This window comes from Talpa occidentalis, unplaced genomic scaffold (assembly GCF_014898055.3).
Source record: "Talpa occidentalis isolate TD23 unplaced genomic scaffold, MPIMG_talOcc4v2.1 talOcc4.7, whole genome shotgun sequence".
NCBI lineage: Eukaryota > Metazoa > Chordata > Mammalia > Eulipotyphla > Talpidae > Talpa > Talpa occidentalis.
In genome coordinates this window covers 9,136,187-9,157,402 of record NW_023605083.1, presented here as the reverse complement: position 1 = coordinate 9,157,402, position 21,216 = coordinate 9,136,187, and the positions used below count along the sequence as shown (strand labels likewise).

Sequence of the window (21,216 nt, the reverse complement as noted above, 5' to 3'; positions counted from 1 at the left end):
AGTGTGACATGACCTCCTCTACATCCTCCTCCTGGTCCCATTCCCACCAGCATTCACTACATTTTTCACAAAGCCCAAGCATTATTGTTGTTGTGTTTTGCCAGTTTGTTTTCCTTGATTATTTATATTCCATAAGTGAATGACCGCATCCAGTAATTGTCTTTCCGCTTTCTGACTTACTTAGCATCATCACCTCAAGCTCTATTCATTTTGTTCCAGAAGGCTCTATTTCATCTTTTTTTAACAGTTGAGTGGTATTCCATTGAGTATATTACACCACAATTTCATTCTCCAGTCATCTGTCAATAGACATTTATATTAATTTCATGTCTTGGCTGTTGTGAATAATGCTGCTAGGAAGACAGGGTTGTGAATCTTTTCATATTAGTGTTTTCACTAGTGTTTATCTAGTCATACTAGTACTTATCAGTGGACCTGATCATAAGATAATTTAGAGGTGCCTCATTCAGAGTTGACTTTGTTGTTTTAAACAAAACTATCAATACAGAAAGAATTCTCAGTGAGCTCTCCAGAGTTCTCTGCATTGGGATTCAGAGTCCAAAGTCCAGAAAATAATAAAGTACTGGTTTGGTTCCACTTGGCCATTTTTTCTTGGACAGAATTTCCCTTAGCAACCTCACAGAAAGAGGCAATTAAACCTTAGAATGGAATCTGAATTTTCTTAAGTACTCTGACCATAATGACACCTCATAATTTCCAATATCTGGTAAGCTAGCATATATTCTCTATCATATATTTGTAATAAATTTAAAGATAGTAACTGCTGTTCACTAGATTTTGTCATAAAATGAAAAGGTAACTCATAAATCAATCACCAACAATTATGACTGATGGGAATTAATGGCCTCATTTTAAAGAAGAGAAAGTTGAAGTTGAAAGAAGTCACTTGCCCAAAGTGACCAGCAGGTAAGTAGCAAATAGAATTCAAAAACTCAGAATTGACTAACTACATCCCAAGTGTCTATCCAAACACCAGGAGGAGAAATGGAAGATATCTGAGGCCACATTTTAACCTATGCGCAGATATCACCAAAAACAGCCCTGACCTACCCAGGGACAGTGTTGGCATCATTTGTGGCCATGGATACTGTGAGACTGTTTCTCTTCATGAAGGAGAAGCCAACTTTTACCTCTAGACTTCCTTTAATTAGTCTATTAGGAGCTACCCTGGTGGCTCATTAGCATCCAAGTTAAGGAGCCTGGAAGTTCACCAGAAAGATCTCCCCAGAGCCTTGTTAAGAAAGTAGAGATTGGACCTCACCCCTCCTAGGGAGCTTCTGCTTTGATAGCAGCTCAGAAACTTTTCTGACGCCATGTCATGAACGAGGTCTTCCGGTTTTCCCCCTGGGCTGCTCTCAAGGAGCCACATTCTGCTTTAATTTTAGAAAGGAGAAATGCCGTGACTCAGAACTTTGCCTTCTCCCATCTGAGGCCAATCCTCCAAGGGCAGAAATGGAAGGAGCTACTGACTAACCAGTTTTAGAGAGAGAAGATTTTTAAACCACTTCTAGCCAGGGCTTTTTCCTCTTGTATTCTTTGAGCAACATAATCCTTGAGGAGTATGAAATCGATTTTCCCACTCCTTTTGATATCCTAACTAAAATCCTTTATGGCAGTTTCTACTTTGAAGTAACAGTTCTCAGTCTCCTCTACATACTTGGCATCACCTGGGAGCTTTAAAAGAGATCCTTATGCCCAGGACCAGAATTAAGTCATAATCTCTGAGCTGTGACCCAAGGAGTGGGAGCTTTAAAGTTCCCAGGTGATTCCCGTTCCAGTGGTTAAGAACCACTGATCTCTAGAAGAGTCCAGTTGACCTGTTAAATTTGCTACAGGCACTATTGTGAATTTAGGGTTCAGCAAATTAAAGGCCCTCTTCCTATCTCCTAAGTGCGTTTTTATGTATCCTAGGTATTCTTTTTAAAATTTTATGTCAATATTTGATGCTGAGAGAAGACACAAAGAAGGTACTATGTTAATTCTGTTTTTCTGCTCTTCCAATTTCTTTTTCATTTCTAATTTCCTCCGAACACAGACAATATGTGAAGACCATCTACTGTCTACTAACTTCCAAGCAGAAGTCATAAATTAAAAACTGAAAGTCCTTATTAATCCCACATCCAAACCTGTTATATATAAAAATATATATTTACATAGGCAAACATGGGATTAACATCATGGAAATCATACAATACAAATGTATTACTTTGCAATTTGAATTTTTATTTTACACGATGTCTTGAAGGCAGTTTCCAGGGACTACTATATATAACCTATTGTTTTTAACTATTTCATTGTACTTTTTTCTTTTTTTTTTTTTTTTCAAATTCCCTCCACCAAATCACACATGCCCAAACCCCATTTGCCTCCCTCCCCCCTCCACCTTTTCTCCTATTCTCCTTGATAACCATTATCTTTTTTTGCTGAGTTCAAATTTTCATTTCTTCTATTGTTCACATGTAATATTTTTTATTGTATATTTATATTCTGCAGATGAGTAAAACCATTTGATATCTGTCTTTCACTTTTAGCTGATTTCACTCAACATAATCATTTCAGGGTTCATCCATTTTGTCCCAAATGTCACTTTCACTTTCCTTCATAGCTATGTAATATTCAACTGAATATATGCTCCACAGTTTCTCTCTCCATTCATCTGTTGAAGGGCACTTGCGTTGGTTCCATGATTTGGCAATTGTAAGTAGTGCTGCTATGTACAAAGGTATAGATGCTCTTTTCATGTTGGATTTGTCATATCTGTATAAATACTGTATAATTAATAGCAGTATTGCTGGGTCAAAAGCAATATCCATTTTTATTTTCTTGAGCAATCTCTATGCCTTTTTCCCTAGGGGCTGTACAAGCTTGTATTCCCACCAACAGTGGATGTTTCATAGTATTTCAATAATATTTTATAATGTAAAGCTACCAGAATTTATTTAACCATCATTTTTTTTACTCTTGGACTTTTAAACAGACTCTAGCTTCTCTTTTTTCTATTACAAATAATACTTCTATGAACACCTTGTACATCTACATTGTTCACATGTGTACTGTGCCTTATATACATAAAAGTGGAATTTACTTTAATGTCAGTCATTCCTAGCAAGAAAGAAACAAAGACTACAAATGAGAAGAGATTGATAAAGGGATTATTTTCAAAGTTGGAGACAGAATTTAAGGAAAATATCAAATGGACAATGGAGTACCTTGAGCTCACTTCCTAGACTTAAAGACCAATGACAGGAAATCATTCTCAGAACCTGGACAACGTGGCTGTATGGAAAATGTGACTAATAGTATATAGGACAGAGATGTGACTACTAGTGAATAGACACATGGAAATTAATGTGACCAGCAGAAAGAAACTTATGGAATATATCTTTTCTCCCTCTCTCTATCTCCTACCACTACCTTGCTCTAACTGGAGGGAAAGGGACACCTTTTTCATAGACTTAATTTTTAGAGTAGTTTTAGGTTAACAATAAAATACATAGGAGAAAACATACGAGGTTAACTCCTAGTCTTAGTAATTTCTTTGTGAATTTGACTCCAAATGCAAGAGAAAAAAAGCAAAAATAAACAAATGGGACATCAAATTGAAAAACTCTGCACAGATGGTTTACTAGTGAGTTCTACCAAAACTTCAAAGATGAATTAATACCTACCCTCCCCAACTCTTCTCAAAAAAAATTGAGAAAAAAGAAATACTTCAAAACATATTTTATGAAGCAAATGTTACCCTGAAATCAAAACCAGACAAAGACACCACATACACACACACAAAAAAAAAGAAAAGGCAGATGAATTTCCCTGATAGTGATAGATTTGGCATAGAATCATAGCAAACCCAACTCAGCAATGGTCTATGGTGGTAGAATATGGGTGAGGTGGTGGTGGTAGGGAATACCTCAGTTAAATAAGTAAATAAGTAAATATTTTTAAAAAGATTTTGTAATATAAAAGGAAAAAAAAGAATCATATGTCATGACCAAGTCAGAATACACGGACTTTACAACATCCAAAAATCAATCAATGTAATTCACCACATCAACAAAAGGAAAGATAAAAATCACATGATCATACCAATAGAAGCTAAGCAATCATTTGATAAGATGTAACATTCATTTATGATTTTAAACAATCCTCAATAAGTTGGGAGTAGATAGAATATATCTCAACATAATAAATATCATATATGATAAACCCACAACTAACATAATTCTGAAGAATAAAAACCTGAAACTTACTCCACTAAGACCTGGTACAAGACAAGGATGTCCAATTCAATATAGAATTGGAGTGCTAGCTATAGTAACTAGATAAAAGGACATAAAATGACTTCAAACTGAGAAAGAAGTAAAATTATCCCTATTTGTAGATGGCATAGTAGTGCACATGAAAATCCTAAAGACTCCACTAAAAAACTAATTGAAACAATAAATCAGTTCAGCAAAGTGGCAGGTTACAAAATCAACATACAAAATTCAGTTGTCACACCTCTGCTCCAGCTCCTGGCCACCTCGTGCCTTCCTACCTCACATTCCATTACTCACCTCTGGCCTGCAAGGTGGGGGTCCCATGCCTGGACCTCCCACTTCCCACAGCAGCATAATCCAGCATCTTGGACACTCTCCTCAAGTCTCCCTCTGCCCAGTCAGTGGGGCCATCCTCCCCACTCACTACCTGCAACATCAGGAGGCTGTGCATCCCAGCACCCACTGCTACAGTCATCAGTCATCGACCAGCCTTGGCAGGGAGAGCTGAGAGGTTCCTGGCCTCCAGAAGAGAGCTGAACCCCCCAAACCAAAATAAAAGACAACCTACTGGTTGAGAGAAGATATTTGCAAACCATACACCCAACAGATGGCTAATAACCAAAGTATAAAAAGAACCCATAAAACTCAATAACAAAAACAATCCAATTTAAAAATGAGCAGATGATCTGAAAAGACTTCTCTCAAAAAAAAAAAAAATAGAGATGGCCAATCGTCATGTGAAAAGATGTTCAACATGACTAATTATAGGGAAATATAAATCAAAATCACAATGAGGTATCACCTCACATCTGTTAGAATGGTTATTCCAAAACACAAGAAACAGCAAGTGTTGGAAAAGATGTGGGAAAAGGGAACCCTCACACACTTGGGTCTGAATGGCACTGTCATTGTCATTATAGAAAATAGTTTGGAAGGTATATGCACCCTTATTTTCCTTGCAGCATTATTTACAAGGGTCTGGGTATGGAAACTTAAGTCTCCCTCCACAGATGAATGGATAAAGATGTAATCCATACACACAATGGAAAATTACTCAACCATAAAAAGATCAAATCTTGTATTTGCAACAACATGGATGAAACTTTATGCTTTATGTTAACTGAAATAAGTCAAAGAAATACAAATATTGTGTGATTTCACTCATCTGCAGACTATTTTAAAAAGGATGTTAATGAAAAGATAAAACAAAACAAAATCTCATAGATACAAAAAACAGATTGGTGGTTACCAAGGGAGAAGGGGTGTGGAAAGAGAGTAGAATGGTTCATGAAGTGGTTCAGTTGTACCGTGATGGGTGGACGCCAGTCTTTTGACACTGTAGTATAAAAAGAACCCTCAAAACTCAATCACAAAAGCTGTAGCACACTGTATTATGTAAAGATATTGAATTATAAAAAAAATATATTGAGGGACAACTGTACTCAATGCAGGATTGGTTACAAAATTTTTAGGGTCCGATGCAATATAAAAATTCAAGGCCCTTTGTTCAAAAAGTATTAAGAATTTGGAGATAAAGACAGCAGAGCATTAAATCAATCACAATGACCTTCTGAGCACGTGCAGCCTGCTCATAAAACTACCCTGGGAGTTAGGCAAAATCTTAATGAAAAAGATCATGAGGTCAAGATTATCATTATCCCTAACTTATAAATGGGAAACTGAGGTACTTACTGAGCTATTTAGAATTTTCTCAGTGCTATACAACTGGTAAGTAGTAAAGAAAGAATTTGAACACAGACATTAACCTAATATAGACTTCCTCTGCTTCACCCCAGCTCCCTTCTCTCTAACTAACCCAAAATCCCCATGTTTGCTGCACCTTCACCAACTGTCATACCAACCCCAAGAGCATTTCTGAAATTCCAGCATTCTGCCTGGAAGTTAGGAACTCCCACAAAAAAAAAAAAAAAAACCACCACACACACAATAGTGAGTGGTAACACCAGGACACACGAGCGATTACGTGTCTCCTATACTTGCTTTAACTTCTCTCTACTCCATAAGCCCCCTGCCAGTTTCAGACCATGACTAACCACTTACCTAATCTTGAGTAATCTTTTACGATTAATCTCTTTGCACAGATGTAAAAATAGACCCACCTAAATATAGTCAACTCATCATTGAAAAGAAGCAAAGTCAGTACAAGGGGGCAAAGATTTCGTTTTCAACAAATGGAAAACTGGACATGCCAAATACTGAAAGTAGACACAGACCTTACACCCTTCACAAAAGCTGATGATGGATCACAGATATGTAAAACAGAAAGCAGGAAAACAACATAGGAAATAGCTAGATGACCTTGGGTATGGCGATACATTTTTAGATACAACACCCAAAACATGATCCATGAAATAACTGATAAGCTGAACTTCACAAAATTAAAACTTCTGGGAACTCCCTGGTGGCCTAGGGGTTAAGTCTCAGTGCTACCACCTCTAAGGTCTGAGTTCGAAACCCAGTCAGGATGCTAACCCACACGTGGCATGGCAGACCTCTCCTGTCTCGCCCAACCGCTGCTCCTCTCAGCAGTGTATTTCAGTAGATCCACCTGTTCTGCTCCCCACTCTGTCTCAGGTGAATCCTCTCACCCCCTGTACCTCTGGCCTTCACCCCAGTTCTTCCACACACACAAAAATTTTAAATAAAAAAAATTGCTCTGTGGAAGATGCAAGGGAATGAGAAGACACTAGGAGAAAATATTTGCAAAAAACTTGCCTGATAAAGGATTGTTACCTAAAATATACCAAAATAAAACTCAACAATAAGGGGGAAATAAGTTGATTTTTAAAATGAGCGAGAGAACATGGATGGAGCTGGAAGGGATCATGCTCAGCGAAATAAGCCAGAAAGAAAAAGAAAAATACCGGATGGTCTCACTCATAGCAGGAATCTAGAAAACTTAAATAAGGGACCAGGAAAAAGAATAACTATAAGAAAGAAAATAGCAAAATCAACAAACAACTATGAACCAGAGACACTCTATGGGGGGTGGGGGGCGGGGAAAGGAGGAATTGGGGTCAAAATAAGGGGGTTGTAATTGTATGGGGAATATAAAAATAAACTAAATTTTAAAAATTGTGAAAAAATTAAAAAATAAAATAAAATAAAATAAAATGAGCGAAAGATCTGAACAGACAACTCACCAAAGAAGATATACAAATGGCAAATAAACACATGAAAAGATGCTCAATGTCCTATGTCATCAAATGCAAATTACACAACTAGTAGACTTGCTAAAATCCATAATAGCACTGATACACCAAATGCCAGCCTGGGAGTGGTGGGAGTGCAAAATGATGTAGACAGGCTGTTTCCTTACAAAACTAAAGCAACTCCTACCCTCTGATCCAAGAACCACACTCCTTGGAACTGACACACGAGAACTGAAAATTTACATTGACACAAAAAGTTGCATACGATTGAGATATTTACAACAGCTTTATTCCTAATGTCAAAACTTGGAAGCAACCAAAATGTCCTTCAGTAGGTGAATGGATAAACTGTGGACATTCAGACAATGGAGTATTATTCAGTACTAAAAGGAAATGAGCCATCAGTCATGAAAATCCATGGTGGAAACTTAAATGCCTGACGAGATGAAATAGACAATCAGAAAATGCTACATGCTATTTTATTCCAACTATATGACATTCTTGAAAAGGCAAAACTATGCAGATAATAAAAAGATCAGTGGGTGCAAGGGGGTACTGGGGAGACAGGAATGAATAGACCGAGCACAGAAGATATGAGGGCAGTAAAACCATTCTTGATGATATTATAATGCAGTAATTATATATTTGTCAAAACTCATATAAGGGCCTCCCTGGTGGCGCAGCGGTTGAGCGCTGGGTTTCCAGGCTGCCCGCAGCCTCTGCAGCACCGGTTCAATCCCCGGCCGCCTGGCCAGGGCCCCTCATGGCGCGCAGACCTCTCCTGCCACCCGCTGCTCCCCTCAGCAGTGTACCTTGGTCCTTCTGCCTGCTCTGCTCCCCACTCTGGCTCTGGTGAATTCTCTCACCCTCCCCGCGCCTCGGACTGTACCCTGTGCTTGTATAAATAAATAAATAAATAAATAAACAAATCTTTAAAAAAAAAAAACTCGTATAAGATACATCACCAGAAGAAACTCAAAGGTGAGTTGTGGACTCTGGGTTATGATGAGTCGATGTTGGTTATCAATTATACTAATAACTGTACCACGCTGGGGGGTGGTTTGAGAATGGGGAGGTTATGGATGTACAGCCACACGGAGTATATGGGAATTTAGTGTATTTTCTAATCAATTTTATTGTGAATTTGAAACTATGCTTTAAAATAGTGGTAAAGGGAAAAAAAGAAAATATCTAATTTGTGATTCCTATACAGCTTACAGATGAGGACAGTGTGGGTGAGTGAAGCGAAATAAACAAATTCAACTACTTAGTAATTGGTTAACCTAAGGCTCAAAGAAATTGACTTAAGAATTTGAAGCAATAAAATTATTTTAAAAGAAAAAAAAATATGAGACACTAATGTTTTGCTTTCCTCTCTCTGTAGTCAAAAATTCAGTGTGAAGTTTACAGATAGCAATTTGGTCTGGTATATCAATTGAAACAAAGTAATTGATATACAGGCATGTTCCTTTATACAGATCAAGGTCATTAGAAAATCTCACTCTTAAAAAATAAAAAAAAATGAGACATCCTTTGATCCTATACAGTGTTGTATATAATAAAAATAATAAAGCAATACATTTTAAAAATAAATAATAAGCAAGTGGAAAAAGAAAAAGGCGTTGGAAACCTGGGTGGGGGAATAAATAAATAAGACTCAGACCAGCTAAGTATTATAGAGACTCAACTTGCAAGTGGCAGAGTCAGCATCTGAATCCATTTGGTTGACCTCAAAGGCTGTAACTCAGTGTTACTCCATAGCACTACACATGCTCCCAGAAACAGCCATCCATCAGACATGGGACCTCAGAGATGTCAGATGCCATCACCTCTCCTTGCAGGTAAATGCACATACACCTACACACAAACACACTTGTGCACACAGCACACACATGTGCATGGACACATGCGAACATAGCTCACATGCATGTGCATGAACATCCCTCCACCCCTGGTGTTAATTGGCCTGATTTCTTTCCCGGGTGTAAGAGGCTGCACTGCTGGAGCTCAGGATCCCCCACAGGCTCCTGGACAGAGCTCACTGAGAGCATCAGCCAAGTGTTCCTCTCCTGGGAAGACCACAGGGCCAATCCCTACAGGGTTGTGCATGCAGGGAGGACAGGCCCTCGGGTCTCACTTCCTATCATCAATTCCCTCTGTAGGTGGAAAGAAGAACCTACACATTTCTGAAGCTAGATCTGCACTACAAGCAGCTCCCTTCCTCAGAGATTCAGAGCCTGGCCATAGCCCTGGCCGGTCCCCAAGACTGATCAGGACCCTGAATCTCCTCTCGAGCCCACAGGTAGGTAGAGTGAAGCATCTTTGGGAAGAGACCATGGTGTTACATCTCCATGTGGTCTTTCTCCCTTCTCTCCATCCACCCTCTTTCTTGCATCTCAAAAGCCAAGAAGCAAGGCTGCTCCTTCTCCTTTTTTTCTCTCCTTTGACATGTATTTGGAAAACTTAATTAATATAAGATATGGCCCCTGCCCTTGAAGGGCACAGTCCACATCCTGTAACCTAAAGAGCCACAGAGTGATCTCCTCCAGGAAACTGGGTCAGCAGGGAGCAAGGGAACTGAAGTTAGGGCAATGCAGGGGTCAAGAGCACACACTCTGAATCTGGACTCCACCACAAGCGAGTGTGTGACCTTAGGCAAGTCACTTCCATTCCCTGTACCTCACTCTCACTATCTTTAATTCGGGTGCTGAAAGACTAAATGACTCAATAAATGGGACATTCTTACAGTCATGTCTGGCACAAGGAAATACCGTGTAATTGCTAGCTGCTGACTGAGACTATCCTGGGAATGGGCAGCAATGGGTTTCTGCAGATAGGAGACATCTGGATGAAGCACTGGGGGACACAGAGATTGGTTTTCAGCAAAATCCCACTTGATGGACACTAAAGGTATGTTCACACAGAGGGAAGACAATCATTCATGAAAAGAACTCCAATTGGGCAGATTTTACATGTCCGCTTACCTTGGAATCTAACACTGAACAAGTGGGAAGGGCTAGATAAAGCTCTCATCTGATATGCATGGGGAAGCTGAGTGGAAGGTGAGATTTCAGACAGCTGAGACCAGAAGGATCCAGCTAGAAAGAGGCCCTGCAGACCTCTAGGCTGAACAAAGAACAAACCTGTTCAAGGGGCTTTCGGCCTGTTTGTCTTACTGCTGGAAGTGTGGAGAGGGTGGCCAGGTTCCCAAAAATCTGGATCTAACCCAGTGAGATTTGTATCAGCTACTGATGCTGAGAAAGCAAGGCTGTCTTCTCAGGATCTGACCCAGCTGAGGTCTAAAGCCCCCTCAACCTGTCCTTATGAAGGCCAAGAAGAAAGGAGGGCAGATGGAAGGAAGGTGATTGAACAGATCCCAAGTACACAGAGTGGGTCAGTAAGAATAGCTAAAGCCACTTGGAAGAGCACAACCGTCAGCAGGACACCAGCTTAGTGCTCTAACACGCCTGAGTGGTTGGGAAGTCATGTTACAGTAGATTGAAGCACACAGTGCAAGTCTGACATACCTGGAGCGTCTTAGCTACACCCCTCATTATAGTGACTATCTCAGGAAGAGCGGTAATAAAGCCACTACATCACAGTGTCCTTGTAAGACTCAGCTGAGCACAGAACCAGACAAAATGTTGGCTCAATTTTTTCTAGCTTTGTCAATTTTCAGCTGTCCCTGCTCACTCAGGCAGCAGGTGCACGAGGATAGACAGCTCTATCTGGATACCCAGCATGCATTTTTATACCCTCCTTAGAGATGCAGTCTGTGTTCCACATTTGCACTGGTCTCGTGTGGGCTGGTGGCTGGGAGAAGGACCTGACATTGCTGGTAAGGAAGCAAGGAAGGAAAAGCAACCCGAGATGACACACGTCCACAGAGTAGAAAATTCCAAAGGAGAAAGGTGAAAGTGGAGAAATTGTCTCTGTTTCCTGTCTATCAGGAAAGGGAATAAATACCTTTAGAGATGTGATGGTGTGACCTAGAAATATAGAGGAGTAAAAACATAACCCCAAGGTTACACAGATATGGGGATTACTGATAAATGAATAAAAAAGGAAAGTACTGTCTTGAACAGATAAAAGTTTTAGAAAGGCTCCAGGTCACTGTAGGTCCTTCCCACCCACTACGTGATTACAACTCCTTCATTAAAATGTCATTTTTCTGGCTAATTGTGCAGCTAATAATACTAACCACCTGCGAGAAGCTTTACCAACTCTTTCAATCAATTGTCATTTTTTTAGCCAGTACAACCAATGTTCTATTATCAACCACAATAACTTACTTACATATTAAAATGTGTCTGTATACACTGTCTATTAAATTGTTAAGATGTTATGAATCAATCTCTGTAATTAATAATAAACTTAAGAAGACACATAATCCAACCAAGCTATTGGAAATGTACTTTTGAAAGAATTGAAACGGGCTTCCATTTTTACTGTTAAATTGACTGTGAATCAAACCCCTGGGCTGGTTCTTTTTTATCCTTTTTTATAATGGCTTTGTTGGAATGTGATTCACATACAATAAATTCACCCACCCAGAGGGTACAACTCAATAGTTAATTAAGCATTTTGAAAGAGTTGTATAACCATCACCACTATCAACTTCAAAACATTTCATTCACCCCAAAACAGAAACTCTGGGTTCTTTGGCATTCATCCTCAATTCCCCCCCACCTCCCATGCCCCAGCCCTGTGCCACCACACATCTACATTTTTTTCTATGAATTTGTCTATTCTGGACATTTCATATGAGTGAATCAGATAATATATAGTCCTTTATATCAAGTTCTTTCACCTAATATAATGCTATCAATGTTCATCCATGTTGTATCATTACCACACCCCTTTTCATTGCCAGGTAATATTCCATTGTATATTTATACCATAGTTTTTTTCCCATGCTTGTTTTTTTTTATCATCAGAATCCTATAAAGCATCACCCAACCTCCACTTGTATGGGTTGTGTAAAAGTAATAGCAATGACAAAGAGGTTAAACACGGGAGGGGCACAGGCACTTCAGATCCGAATCCTAGTGCTTCCATTCACTAACACTGCAGTGTCACATCAAATCTCAGCATTTGCAAGATATGTAAACATCTGGCATTAGATAACACACATATACACATATGCCTCCTCTAACCGTGCTCTGGGGGCAACGAACAGTTATTACAAGTAAGTGGAATTGATTTTCACTTATGAGACTATTCAACCAATGCAGTCAAAATCATTAAAGTCATTTAATTCTTTTCCAGTTGACCTTTGAAAATTTTTCAAAGCTGCAGAATTCTATTATCATTATCGATGTAGATTAAATCTGCAAACATTCCAAGCTTTGTAATGCTTTTTCTATCTTTATGGTTTTATTGGGGTATAATTGACAAACCAAAAAGTGCACGTATTTATGCATACAATTGGATGTGAGATGGCATCACAGGCTTATGCGTGTCAACTGTCATTTGAGTCACCAAATGACAAGAGAAAAAAAGGGCAGAAAGCAGAACCACCTCCATCTGATTGATGAATAGACTGATGAAATGATTTTCCCAAAACGTGAGGATATATACAATCTTATAAGATTCCTACAATATGCAATTTTACAAGATGGGAAGGGGATAAGCTACTATCCCAGAAATATCACATAGATCTGGGGAAATTCAGACCAAAATGCAAAAAGGATCAGACAGCTCTTCATCACCAGGGAAAACCACCTCCCAGCATGAGGCTAAAAGACACAATGAAGAAAATGGGGAAGGAGTCCAGAAAGTCAAAGAAATACATTGTCCAGGATTATAATGAGGAATAATTGGCTCAAATAGGGTGTAGCTATTAAATTATCAGTGTTCACTAACTTCAACCCAGCATCCCATATCTCAGGATATACTCTGTACTATAGAACATTCTCGTGGTTAAATATTTAAACATATACACACATACACATATGTACACATACAAATATGCATTGTGACACTGTTGTGGAGGGATGGCAAGGCATTATGCATAATATGAACCCACTGCTGTATTAATATATGTATAGATCTATGCAGAGGGAAAAACCTTTAAAATACACACATAACTCCAGTTCTTTGTAAAATGGAATTATAGGGACGTTTCATCTTTTTAATTACAAGTTAATATAAAGAAGCTTGTTGATGTTTAATGCAAATGCTATGGTGTAAAGTTAAATTTGGAAGGAACACTACCTCCAATCTCACTTCAGGAGGCAAACACGCAGACATGAGTATATACATATCACAACAAATGCAACATACGCAGGATATGTTTTTCCTTACAAAACTGGCATTGTACTGTGTGCACTGCTCTCCAACTTGCTTTACCACTCAACAAAATGTCAGAGATGGTAATATAAATGTGGTATCATCTGAGGAAAGAACAGCCTTTACTCCGCCATCCAGTTGTCTGAATTCAAATCCTAGCTCTACCTCTTACTAAATATGGGATCTGCTAAACATTTAGCTTTGTTAGCTTCTATTTTTTAATCTGTAAAATAGGGTTAATAATAATAGTGTCTATATCCTAGGATTTGGAGGAAATAAAATGATAAAAGGCATCAGAGCACAGAGCTGAGGGCGTGGCATGTGCTGAATGCTAATAAATGCAGGCTAACATCAGCCATCTCACTTCTGTCGAGACTATTGTATTGAGAAATGAGAATGCATCGTAAGTTGTTTTAATAGTTCAGAAAAATTAACATATTTAAATAATTAATCTTAGTAACCTAGGTTATTCCTGATGGTATTCCTATGAGGAGTATCATCCCTGAAACTAAAACTTATAAATAAAAGTCCAGATCCTGTGAGACAAAAAAAATGTTCAAATAAACATTAAAAAATAAATATTAAGCATCTTTGCTGTGATGGTTTTAGAACATGTCATCTGACTCTGTGGGTACCAGGCAACATTGATCAAAGCTGGGGGACACTGTGTCCTCTCTCCACCACCACCATCACCACCCCTGGACAGTGGGTCAGAGAGGGTCCCGATGAGAGGATGCTATTCTTGAAAACCCCTTATGCAGAAGCATCCTGAGTCAAGGTGGGAACCAGTTCCTCACCCTGGGACAAGAGGTGAGGGTGGGAAGGATGAGGAGATTAAGGAGTTTGTCAAGGAACAACCTAAGAAGGACATGCAGAAAAAGATCTGCAAAAGATTCAGAAAGCTGGACCATATATAAGGTCTGAAAAATACATGAGAAACCTTCAGTATCTCTATAAAGGATGGTTTCACTTATATCTGGAATATAGAGAAATCAAAGACAAACTTGCAAGCTGGGCATAGGTCTCAGGCACACAGCAGAGGAGAGGGAGTGAGGGGGGTCGAAACGGGGAGGGAAGAGCACAAGGGATAAGGGGGGTGGGGGGAGCTGGATCACGGGACCTATGGTGGTGGGAGAACTACGGGGGCTACACCTGAGGGAAGAAACAAAATACTGTGGAAAAAAAAATTTTTTTAAAGATTGATTGATTGATTGATTGATTTATACAAGCACTGGGTACAGTCAGAAGTGCGGGAGGGTGAGAGGATTCACCAGAGCCACAGCGGGGAGCAGAACAGGCAGACTGACGAAATACACTGCTGAGGGGAGCAGCGGACGGTAGGAAAGGTCTGTCACGCCATGTGGGGCCCTCGCTGGCCGCGGCCAGGGATCGAACTGGCGCTGCAGAGGCTGCAGGCAGCTTCGCAGCCCAGCGCTCAACCGCTGCGTCATGAGGGTAGGCCCTACTGAGCAAAATTTTTAAATGAAATAAGAAAATAAATAATTAAATTTAATTATAAAAATAAAAAAGAGGCAGTTTAGAGTTTTTAAGTCATTCCTGGTGGGATTTTATTCTCTATTATGTTTGCTTATTTAAGTAAATGTAGTTTAAAATCCTTTACAAAAAGTGGTCTTTTATTATAGGTTGGATGTGAGCGAAGATCTTTGAAAGCGTTGCCCTGCACATGTTGCCACCGCTTCTCAAAGCCTGTCAGGGCTCAAGAGACATGGAGAATAAGAACTACAGCAGCAGCACCTCAGACTTCATCCTCCTAGGCATCTCGTCTAACCCCGGGCTCCAGAAACCTCTCTTTGCCATCTTTCTCATCATGTACCTGGTCACCGTGGTGGGGAACGTGCTCATCATCCTGGCCATCCGCTTTGATTCTCGACTCCACAGCCCCATGTACTTTTTTCTCAGCAACCTGTCCTTCATGGACATCTGCTTCACAACAGACATTGTGCCAAAGATGCTGGTGAATCTGCTCTCGGAGACAAAGTCCATCTCCTACGTGGGCTGCCTGGTGCAGATGTACTTCTTCATGGCCTTTGGGAACACAGACAGCTACCTATTGGCCTCCATGGCCATAGACCGGCTGGTCGCCATCTGCAACCCCTTCCATTATGAGGTGGTTATGAGGCCCCGGCGCTGCCTCCTCATGCTGCTAGGTTCTTGCACCATCTCCCACCTGCATGCTCTGCTCCGTGTGCTGCTCATGTCCCGCCTGTCTTTCTGTCGCTCCCATGTCATCAAGCACTATTTTTGTGATACCCAGCCTGTGCTGAAGTTATCCTGCTCTGACACATCCTCCAGCCAAATCGTGGTCTTGACTGAGACCCTAGCTGTCATCTCAACTCCCTTCCTCTGCATCCTCTTCTCCTACCTGCGCATCATCATCACAGTGCTCAGAATCCCCTCTGCAGCTGGGAAGTGGAAAGCCTTTTCCACCTGTGGCTCCCACCTCACTGTGGTGGCCCTGTTCTATGGGAGCATCATTTATGTCTATTTTAGACCACTGTCCATGTACTCAGTGGTGAAAGACAGGGTGGCCACAGTGATGTACACAGTAGTCACACCCATGCTGAATCCCTTCATCTACAGCTTGAGGAACAAAGATATGAAGAGGGGCTTGAGGAAATTAAGGGACAGAATTCATTCATAGAATGCACAAAATGATATAGCATAATTGGGAGAGGACCTAATGATCAGATGATCTTCCTTCCCACTCGTTTTTGACCAGGCACTGAAAGAGGTCATAGAAAGTGGTGTTGAATAGCAATAAGAGCATTGACACAGAAGCTTGGATACTTGGTTTCTACTAATGACCTGGACCAAATAAATGTTCAGTCTCAGACTAAATACTGCTAGGAACTCAGATATCAGGAAAAGAGCTTCTGCTAGCCAAGTAGTGAAATAAGCTATTTACAAATTAACTCTTCCTTAAACTTGAAATGGGCAGTTTTCAAGGACTCTAAAAATTCTCTATGTGTTTTGAATAAGACATTAGATCTACTGAGTAGGGAATTTAAAGACTTGGAGGATTGACCTAAGATTGTCCGTACAATGCATGGAATTTTGATACAAGTTCAAAGCATGAAGATAAGGGCAAAGCATTTCAAATAGTGGAAACCACCCAGGAGGCTGACACAATGAATATTGAAAAATACTTGTGGGATAGCAAAAAGCCCTGTGAGATTTGTTCAAGTTGAGCAGGCATAAGAAGGGTGGAAAGATAGAAGAACCTGTAAAACATATGTATTCCTCCTACCTACACCAAAGAGTAATCACTATATGAATTCTCAGTACTCAACTACTTTTCCCGTCTCACTTAACGCTTCCTTTACCCTCCTGGCCAGAATTCTCACTGAGATGCCTTTAATATGAAAAAAAAAAAAGCGTGTGTATCAATCAGAATGCTTATTTGTACTGTGGAGGGAAATATCTCAAAATCTTTGGACCTTCAAACTGAAGATTTATTTTTTATTTGTATTGCATGTCCACTATAGAAAAGAACAATGGTTCTGCTCACTTTAACACTCATGGACCAAATCTGATGGAGCAGACACTATTATAAACATTAATCATCACTCCGTCAAAAGCTGAGAAAGGCTCTTGAAGATTTGACACTGGTATACAGTCTAGACGTGACTCATAGCACTTCTGACCACAGTTCATTGTCCATAACTAATCTCATGAATCCACCCAAAGAAAGGGAACCAGGAGTTAAATTCCAAAGAGATAGTTGTAACATGGAAAGCCAGAAGTATTTGGTGACAGCATTAATGATGACTACAGAGGTCTAATAACACACAATTATATAAGCGTGAATTTGTTGCTAATCCATTTCTGATTTTCTTAGTGTGAGGAACACAAGTAATATGAGATATATATTTCTCTGGAATCCTTTTACCTCAATTAGTCCAAGTTTTTATAACCACCACCTTTCGTACATTATAAGCTTACTTAGGGTGGGATCTGGAGTTAAGTATAAGTCTTTTGACCTGAAATACAAGAGGTATATAGCAATTTAATGTAACACAGGGATACCTAGGACCAACATCAGATCCCTCCCATTGCTGTCACTCTGTCCTCTTCCAATTATAGGAGGAAAACAGCAACCTGGGAAACAAATTCAATTTGCAATAACCCTCATATGTATATAGTCACCACTGACTTGCACTGTTACCTCCCACCAATCATTCAGCTTTGGGGATGCTGGCTTAGAATACTTGTACATTTCTACTTCCTCTATTCATGTGCCATAACTTTCTCATGCTCAACTAAGTGCAATAAAATACTTTAGAATGTAATGAATGTGTGACATATGTTAAATAAATAAATTCATTAATTACAACTTCCAGTAAACTCTAAATTTAATTGATCTCGGTCCCAGGAAACTTAAACTCAGGTCAACATAATAGAAAAGAAGCTCAGAGGTAAACCCACACAAAAAATGTAGACAGTTAATCTTTGACAAAGGGGTTATGGCCATGCAATGGAGAAAAGATAGCCTCTTCAATAAATGGTGTTGGGAAACACAGAGAGCCACATGAAAAGAAAAAAAAAAAAGAAAAAGAAAAAAGAAACTAGATCCACACTTAAGTCCATGCACAAAAATTAATTCAAATGGATCAAAATATCAATATAAGGACCCAATCATAAAACACTTGAAAGAAAACATTGGGGACACATTTTAGGACATCTACTACAAAGATGGGGACTCAATCCCAAAAGCAATGCTATAGAAGTAAAAAGAAACAGTGCGACTACATCAAGCTAAAGCATTTGTAACTCAAAAGAAATCATCACAAAAACAAAAAGGCAACCTAAAGATTGGGGAAAAAACATTTGCACAACACATACCTCAAAAGGGGCTAATCTCCAAATTTACAAAGTTCTTAAATAATCCAACAACAAAAAAAGAACTACCCAGTCAAAAAATGGGCAAAAGATCTAAATAGACACTTTTCTAAAGAAGACATTCAGAGGGCCTATAGACTTATGAAACATTGTTCAATGTCACATATTATGAAAGAAATGTGAATCAAAACCTCAATGAGATATCACCTCTCCCAGGTGAGAAGGGCCCATACACAAAGAATGGAATCAACAAATGTTCACAAGGTTGTGGTGAAAAAGGAACTCTCACCCATCATTTGTGGGAATGTAAGTTGGTGCAGCCTTTTAGAAAATGGCATGGAGATTTCTAAAGAAAAACAAATGAAAATTTCACATGATCTAGCAGTATCTCTACTAGGTATTTGTCCCAAAAATATGAAAACTCTAATACCAAAAGATTTATGTATGCCCAAGTAGAGCACTGTCCACAATTGCCAGGTCACGGAACTAACCTAAATGCCCTTCAAAAAAAGAGTGTATAGAGAAATTGTGGAATATATATTCGGTGGAGTGCTATACAGCTATGAAAAAGATAAAGTAGTGACTTGTGGGACAAAGTAGATGAACCTAGAGATGATTATGTTAAGTGAAATACATCAGAAAGAGAAAGATAGATATTGGTTGGTTTCACTCATCTGTGGAATATAAATAACAACAACAAAATACATAGGCAGAATACAGAAGGAATAAATCTTGAACTCTGAAAGAATTTAATGGTTACCAGAGGAAACAAAGAGGAGGGGGTGTAAAGGAGAGGCAGAGGGGGTGTGGGAATGGGTTTGGTGGAGGATGAGAGGATGTGAACATAGAAATAAAAAAAAATTAAAATTAAAAATTCCGTATAATGGTGTAAGGAGGAGCTGCCTTACATGCACCAGAGACAAAAATTCCAATTCTTTTCACTTTAGTCAGAGGCTGATCTCTGAGTTTCCCACAAAGGTCTCTGTATACTTGGGGTTCACGTTTGGCTAAAAATAATAGTCTTACTACAGAGGTTTAATCAATTGGGGGGTACAAAGTTGCTATCTTACACCCCAAGAGATCAGAAGTGATAGCTGCTGGTGTTAGGTGCCTGCCTTGATGAAGTCAGGGACAGCATAAATCTCCATCTCTTTACTTTTTTTTCCATATGACAGAGTATTTGTTATAGTTCAAGATATTAAAAGGGGGAAGACAAGGAGGGTAGCGAGACTTATGTTTACATCTTTTTTTTTAAAGATTTATTTATATAAGAACGGAGTACAGGCCAGATTCGCGGAGGGTGAGAGGACTCACCAGAGACAGAGTGGGAAACAGGCAGACTGACGAAATACACTGCTGAGGGGAGCAGCGGGCGCAACAGGAGAGGTCTGCCGCGCCTGTTTATATCTTCTGACTGACACATGACCTCCTATAAAATCCCAGCGATAACAAGCATCTAATTATCTGAGATTTGAAGAAACCTGTCAGCCTGGAATTCCGAGTATCCTCCATCTCCAGTCTTCTCCCAAGCCTTCCTTCTTAATGAGTTCCCTGAGGTGGTGGATGGGAAGACTCCCACCTCCTTAGGGTGACATTATGTGAAGGCAATCACCTTCTTCTCGGTCCTCACTCTTCCTCATCATGTGAGTCAATCTGCGAGGGCAGTAGCTGGGATGGGAGGAAGTGAGCTCTGGATGTCTGGGGCTACACTGAGAGATTCCTTCCCGAAGGAAAGCAGAGAAATGTCTGAGGTGACAATCACACACGCATCTCTCAGGGTGGCATGAGCCTGTCAGCCTCCACACCACGCCAGATCTTTTCCTCCCTTGTTTGGTATAAGAGCTATGGCCGCCTACCCAACCTTGCTCCTCCCTGAAGCACCAAGGCCAATGAGGCTGAGGAGGAGATGCCTGGACTCTCAAATGACCCTGGAGGTCACTATTCTTCTTCTGAGTAAGTAGCTGTGATCTTCAGTCCTACACTCTACTCAAGGCCTTCAAATCCTGGAGTATTAGAAACTGAGAGTTTATTTAACAAGGACGAAATCTGAGGCTCAGTATTGCTGAGATCACAAACCAGGCCAATTGCCGGAAACTTCCAGTGATAAAGTCTCCACACTCCTGTTTCTCCTTCCTCATTTACATTACACAGGGAGGACTTGTAGCCTGTGTGTAAGTTCTGCACTTGGGAAGAGACAGGTGGAACTACCTGATGCTGACAGGTAGAACCCAACTTCTGTTAGCCTGGCCTGGACTCTGGTTACCCCCACAGCCAGGAAAGTTCCAGATTTATGGACTCATCCTGACCTCTGGGCATCTTCAGAGCAGCAGGGACCATGAGTTGGCACCCAAGATTGGTAAGGGGGAGAAAATTTCTGGAAAGGCCTGAACTGGCCTATCACTTCTTTAAAAAAAAAAATTATTTTATTTATGCATACAAGAACTGGGGTGTAGGCCAGAGGTGCGAGGTTGGAGGGGAGTGCAAGGATTCATCAGAGACAGAGTGGGGAGCAGAACAGGTAGATCTACAGAAATACACTGCTGAGGGGCACAGCAGGAGAGACAGGAGAGGTCTGCTGCGCCATGTGGGTCAGCTCCCTGGCCCAGATCGAA

At 40.0% G+C, this 21,216-nt stretch overlaps 1 protein-coding gene across 1 annotated transcript; it reads left to right on the top strand.

Annotated features, from left to right (window-relative positions):
* Nucleotides 1-15,432: 15,432 nt before the first annotated feature.
* On the top strand, nt 15,433-16,406 carry LOC119232065 (olfactory receptor 1L4). Its single transcript, XM_037493950.1, has one exon. It carries the CDS (start codon nt 15,471-15,473, stop codon nt 16,404-16,406), a length of 936 nt encoding a protein of 311 aa, XP_037349847.1. The 5' UTR covers nt 15,433-15,470.
* The last annotated feature ends 4,810 nt before the right edge of the window (nt 16,407-21,216 follow it).

Excerpts from the sequence above, each read along its gene's own strand:
- LOC119232065 (XM_037493950.1), top strand. The coding sequence starts at position 15,471 with ATGGAGAATAAGAACTACAGCAGCAGCACCTCAGACTTCATCCTCCTA.